This window comes from Myotis davidii, unplaced genomic scaffold (assembly GCF_000327345.1).
Source record: "Myotis davidii unplaced genomic scaffold, ASM32734v1 scaffold378, whole genome shotgun sequence".
NCBI lineage: Eukaryota > Metazoa > Chordata > Mammalia > Chiroptera > Vespertilionidae > Myotis > Myotis davidii.
In genome coordinates this window covers 542,405-548,587 of record NW_006290631.1, presented here as the reverse complement: position 1 = coordinate 548,587, position 6,183 = coordinate 542,405, and the positions used below count along the sequence as shown (strand labels likewise).

The following is a 6,183-nucleotide window of genomic DNA, read 5'->3' as shown; positions in this document are numbered from 1 at the left end:
GAAAATAGCCCTCAGCCCTTCATCCAGGCTGGCCAGGCACCCCAGTGGGGACCCCCGCCCTGAAGGGAATGCGGGCAGCCTGAAAAGGGCCATCAGCCCCTTATCCAGGCTGGCCAGGCACCCCAGTGGGGACCCTCACACTGAGGGGGTGCGGGCAGCGTGAAAACAGCCATTAGCCCCTCATTCAGGCTGGCCAGGCACCCCAGTGGAGACCCCTACCCTAAACGGGATGCAGGCAGCCTGAAAACAGCCATCAGCCCCTCATTCAGGCTGGCCAGGCACCCCAGTGGGGACCCCCACCCTGATCTGAGACACCATTGAGGGTAAACCAGCCGGCCCCCACCCGTGCACCAGGCCTCTATCCTATATAGTAAAAGGGTAATATGCAAACTGACCCTAACAGCAGAAAGACTGGGAATGACTGGTTTCTATGACACACACTGACCACCAGGGGCAGACGCTCAATGCAGGAGCTGCCCCCTGGTGGTCAGTGAGCTCCCACATGGAGGAGCGCTGCTCAGCCACAAGTCAGGCTGATGGCTGCCACTACAGCGGTGGTGGTGGGAGCCTCTCCTGCCTCCTTAGCAGTGCTAAGGATGTCCGACTGCAGCTTAAGTCTGCTCCCCGCTGGCAAGTAGACATCCCCCAATGGCTGCCGGGCTGCCAGAGGGATGTCTGATTGCCAGCTTAGGTCCAATCCCCTGGGGAGCAGGCCTCAGCCAGCAGATGGTCATCCCCCGAGGGGTCCCAGACTGTGAGAGGGCACAGGCCGGGTTGAGGGACCTCCCCCCCCACCCCCACCCCAGTGCACAAATTTTGTGCACCGGGCCTCTAATACACAAACAGACAGACAGACAGACACACACACACACACACACACACACAGACACACACACACACACTAGAGGCCTGGTGCATGGATTCGTGCACATTCGAAAGAAATTAATTAGAAGGTGGCCGGTGGGGCAGGACTGGGCAAGATGGGCTGGACACACCCTGGAGCCAACCTCCCGTGGTCCCTCCCTGGCTAGCAGCACCTCAGGCGGTGCCAGGGCTTGAAGGGCATTAGCGGAGTGAGCAGGGTCCCTCAGCCTGGCCTGCAGGGATCGGGCTGAAATCAGCAGTCCAACATCCCCTGAGGGGTCCCGGAGTGTGAGAGGGCATGCTATAATGTTGCTGTCGCTTGGCAGCTCCTGTGTTGAGTGTCTGCCCCCTGGTGGTCAGTGCGTGTCATACCTACTGGCTGTTCAGCTGGTCGGCCGGCTGGCCATTCGGCTGGTTACTTAGCCTTTTATATATAGATAGATAGATAGATAGATAGATAGATAGATATTTTTTTGTTTTTACTGATTTCAGAGAGGAAGGGAGAGGGAGAGGTAGAAACATCAGTAATGAGAGAGAACCATTGATTGGTTGCCTTCTGTATGCCCCACACTGGAATTGAGCCCGCAACCTAGGCATATGTCCTGACTGAGAATCAAATCATGACCCGCCTGCCGCACCTGGAGCCACAACAAAGTTTCAATTACAGAAAGTAAATAAATCCCAGAATTAAGAAAAAAAGGAGAGACTGGGAGCTTCAGTTGCAGGCTTGGCCCGTCTGAAAATAGCCCTCAGCCCTTCAGGGCTGACATTCAACCACTGAACCACACCGGCCAGGCTATCTACTCTTTATTTACCAGTTTGGGAACATAGTTGACAAAGAGAACGGGCAGTGATGGAGAAATAAAGAATGTACATTACAGCATAGATTAGTGCTAGAGCACAGATACTAACCTGTTGATAGTATCTGGAGGTTGAAATCGTAGGCCTTGTTGATGCCTGCTAAAGTGACTTCATTTTAAGTGGGCTGAGTCCTGTGAAGATTAGACAAGTAATAATTACAAAATTTCAGTGCTTTACAAATGAGACAAACAGTTGACTTAATGCTTGCTTGAAGAAATCAAGTTTTTTCCCACTAAAAAAAAAAAAAAAAAGGCCTTAAAAATGTAGGCCAGTAAGCCATCATAGAATGGCTTTTAATTGGATAGAAGCCAGAGGAAGCTTAGTCTTCTTTGTTACATACAGAGAAGGCAACTAGTTTCCTGTAATTTCAGGAGTGTGCTAATGTTCTTGGGAAGAGATGATTCTTGATTTTTAAAAGTACATGAAAAAATTTCAAAGAAGATTGATAGTCTGATAGTTTTTTTTTAAGACTAGCAATCATACTGTAACAAACAGTGGAGCTTGAAAATTTTTTTTTAAATTTTCTCACCTTATCCATCACATTTCATTTAAAATATTTGCCTGATCTGCTTTTCTTTTATCAAACTCTAGCATTCTATTATTACCAGTACCAGAGCTGATAATAATGAACTTTCCAGTCTTCAACATGTACTTAAGCCTGGACTTTTGCTAATCAAAAAGGTTCAGAGCTTAGTGGAGTGGCTGCGGTGAGCTGATATGCTTCTGAAGAAGTTAGTGTGGTAGCCTAGACATATAGTGGGATTTTTCTGGCATTTGAGGAATATTGTGAAGAAATAGGCCACTAAAATTAGCTAGCCATTACTTAAGATAGAATGATTTTGAACTTCTTCAAGTTAAGATTTGCCTTTATAGAGGACTTTAGGATTTTTTATTTGATAGGTCATGAATGAGTTCATTTTTTGCTCATTTTTATAGTTGTGACTATCATGTAATTTGGTCCTTCAGTTACTATGTAAAACCATAGGATTGCATCTATAAATGTGCCATCTTAATGTCTTCTTGTTCCTCTAGGTCAGCCTGCCAGTATACTGGCAGGCAGCCATAGTGAAGGATTGTTGCAGATAGCTTCAGGGCCTCAGCCAGGACAGCAGCAGAATGGATTTACTGGTCAGCCAGCTACTTACCATCATAGTATGTACATGCTTTTTAAAATATTTTAAGTAGTTGAGAAGAAGTAGGCAGACTTTATAAAAACAAATTAATCCATGTGGGCCTTAATTTTTAGACAGCACTACCACCTGGACTGGAAGTAGGACTGCACCATACACACCTAATTTGCCTCACCACCAAAACGGCCATCTTCAGCACCACCCGCCTATGCCGCCCCATCCCGGACATTACTGTAAGCTCTTGTTTTTGTTGTAAGGGCCTTTTCTTTTTGAGGACTTCGTTTTTTTTCCATTTAAAAAATGTTTTTACATCTTTTGTTCATTTTACAATTTACTTTTATTAAATGATTAGAGTTTTTCAGTATTTTTGGTAAACATTTTTTATTACTGTGTTATTATACCTTTGTTTTGGAAGAGTAATGTTTACTAAATACATATATTTTTCCGTTGCTAATGTTTCATTAACACCACATTGATTTCCATTCATTTGTTTGTTTGCTTTGTGCATGTTCTTAGATCTCATGTGTATCTGTATATCCACCCCATGTTGATTGAAACCCTTTGAGTGTCAAGATCTCAAGGTTTCCCTCATTGTAGTATTTAGCATACCAGACACTCTGATGTGGAACCCATCATTGCATCTGTAGGCATGATTGGGAGGGATACCCTACTGATTAACCATAGCTTGAAGTTTCAGGCAGAATAGGAACTTTGTTTGTTCTTTTGGCTTAGTAAAATCAATAGTATAAATCTTTCATATAGATTAAATCTTTTTCCCTCTAATATAAGGTTAATAGTCCCAAAGAAAACTTAAAAAAAACATAGAAATGTATAAATAAGAATCCTGCTACCCAGAGAGATACCACTTTTAATACTTTGTCATGTTTTCCTTCCAGTCACATAAATGGGTATATATAAATTTGGGGGGAGGAGGAGATCATATTGTGTATATTGTTATATCCTGTTTTGTTTTTTTCAGTTATGTTATTATTTTTTTGATATCTTAAAGAATATAATTTTTAATGGCTGCTGAGACAGCATAGTAGTTAAGGGTGCTGAATTTGGACCCTTAACTGGCTGTGTGACCATTGGCAAGTTATTTAATCTCTCTAAGCCTTAAGGCAGGGGTCCTCAAACTACGGCCTGTGGGCCACATGCAAATACAAATATTGTATTTGTTCCCGTTTTGTTGTTTTACTTCAAAAGAAGGTATGTGCAGTGTGCATAGGAATTTGTTCATAGGTTTTTTTTTTTTTTAAATATATTTTATTGATTTTTTCACAGAGAGGGAGGGAGAGAGATGAGAGTCAGAAACATCGATCAGCTGCCTCCTGCACATCTCCTACTGGGGATGTGGCCGCAACCCAGGTACATGCCCTTGACCGGAATCGAACCTGGGACCTTTCAGTCCACAGGCCAACGCTCTATCCACTGAGCCAAACCGGTTTTGGCCATAGGTTTTTTTTTTAAACTGTAGTCCAGCCCTCCAATGGTCTGAGGGACAGTGAACTGGCCCCCTGTTTAAAAAGTTTGAGGACCCCTGCCTTAAGGGTAACAGTAGTAATTAGTAGTATCTAACCCAATGTTATAAGAAATAAATGTAATAATTCATGTGAGATGTTTAGCACAATGTCTTAACACATAATAATCTCTCAATTATGTTAGCTACTGTTCCATTATGGAAATAGCCTTAATTTAATAAGTCATGAACACTTGTTTTTAGAATGCACCTAACAATTTGAGTTATTATTACATATTACATTATAAATTATATTGCATTACATGTTACATGAATAATTTATAATTTACATTAAGTTTTGCATGTACAACTATTGTAAATTGCTTAACAGCACTAGTGCATATAGTACTAAATGTTAGCTATTAAGTATCTATAAAAGTAATTCAAGAGTATTTGTTTATTATAATTATGAAGTAATCTAAATTAAGCTTTTAAGTTCTTAGACATTGCAGAAACTTGATCCAAACAGCTCCTAAGGTATGATAGTTATATTTAAATAAGGTGTATCAAAAATTTTAATATTAGTGAACTTTTAATAAATAAAATTGGGATTTCTATTATCTTTTCTTTAGGGCCAGTTCACAATGAGCTTGCATTCCAGCCTCCCATTTCCAATCATCCTGGTAAGTGTATTTTAAAATTGATTCCCTATAGTTAGGTTTTCTTTATGGTAATAGGAAAACACACACAAATACACATATGCGGGTTTTAATGTAATAACAGAGTTATTTAAGGTTTAGATAAATACAGTTCTCATAGCATTAGTTAATAGTTTACGAGTAACCATTATAGTCACACACAAATTGTCTATACATATATATTTTTAACTGTCTCTGAAAAAAAAGATAAGAGCTGTCTTTAGCTAAAATGTAAAATACCAAAATGCTGGTTTTAGCATTGAATACATAAATATGCAGCAGAAGAGACTGGGTTTCAAATAGAACACAATGTAAAATTGTCACTTAAAAAGCTACGGAAGCCCTGGCTGGTTTTGCTCAGTGGATAGAGCATCAGCCTGTGGACTGAAAGGTCCCAGGTTTGATTTCGGTCAAGGGCACATGCCCAGGTTGCGGACTCAATCCCCAGGGCGGGCATGCAGGAGGAAACCTATCAATAATTTTCTCATCATTGATGTTTCTATCTCCCTCTCCCTTCCTCTCTGATTAAAAATAATAATAAAAAATTTTTAAAAAGCTAGGGAAGTACCTGAAGTAGATGTTGCAAAGAAAAATAAATCACTGTATCTGTCTTAGAAGATTCAGGAATCTCTGGCTAATTGAAATGTAGAAACGGATTAAATTATGCTCAAAAGAGAGCATAGCTAAGTAGATTTTCTCAGTTCATAGTTTGACTATAACTTCTTAAATTATAGAAGCAATAAAACAAAAGTTTAGAAATAAAATGCTGAAGGCTTCTTAACATAAACATAGGATTTTGATTTTTCTTTCCTCTATCCCTTCATAACTGTTTTTCTTATCATAAAAAGATGCAGAGTATATCATTTTAACACATTCCCTTAATTTTCACCCTAATTTTAAAAATGTTTTATTATAAAGAATTTCAAACATACAACAAATACCAGAATAATATGGGAGATCCCTCCCTCATCGCCAGGAGCCGGTCCATCCTTGCTGTTTCAAGGGACCTGGCATATATGGCATACTGTTCTTAATATGTTTGGTCACCTTCTTGGCACTATGTGTTTTTACCAAGGTCACCTCTCTGAGAAAGGTTGTTTCCCCAGATAGGGATTTTCCCCTGAAGTTAGGGAGGGAATAAAACCTCTTAACTGCCAGGCGGGTAATTAAT

The 6,183-nt window shown here is 40.6% G+C and overlaps 1 protein-coding gene across 3 annotated transcripts in view; it reads left to right on the top strand.

The window, feature by feature from the left end:
• SMAD4 (SMAD family member 4) overlaps positions 1–6,183 on the top strand; it is a 33,869-nt gene that overhangs the window by 7,401 nt on the left and 20,285 nt on the right. For 2 of the 3 annotated variants that reach the window (XM_006763618.2, XM_006763619.1), the window contains exons 5-7: positions 2,758–2,877; positions 2,972–3,088; positions 4,947–4,997. In XM_006763618.2, the coding sequence (XP_006763681.1) occupies positions 2,758–2,877; positions 2,972–3,088; positions 4,947–4,997 (288 nt within the window). The remainder of the gene's footprint in view (positions 1–2,757; positions 2,878–2,971; positions 3,089–4,946; positions 4,998–6,183) is intronic. The other variant, XM_015563815.1, reaches the window with a different exon arrangement.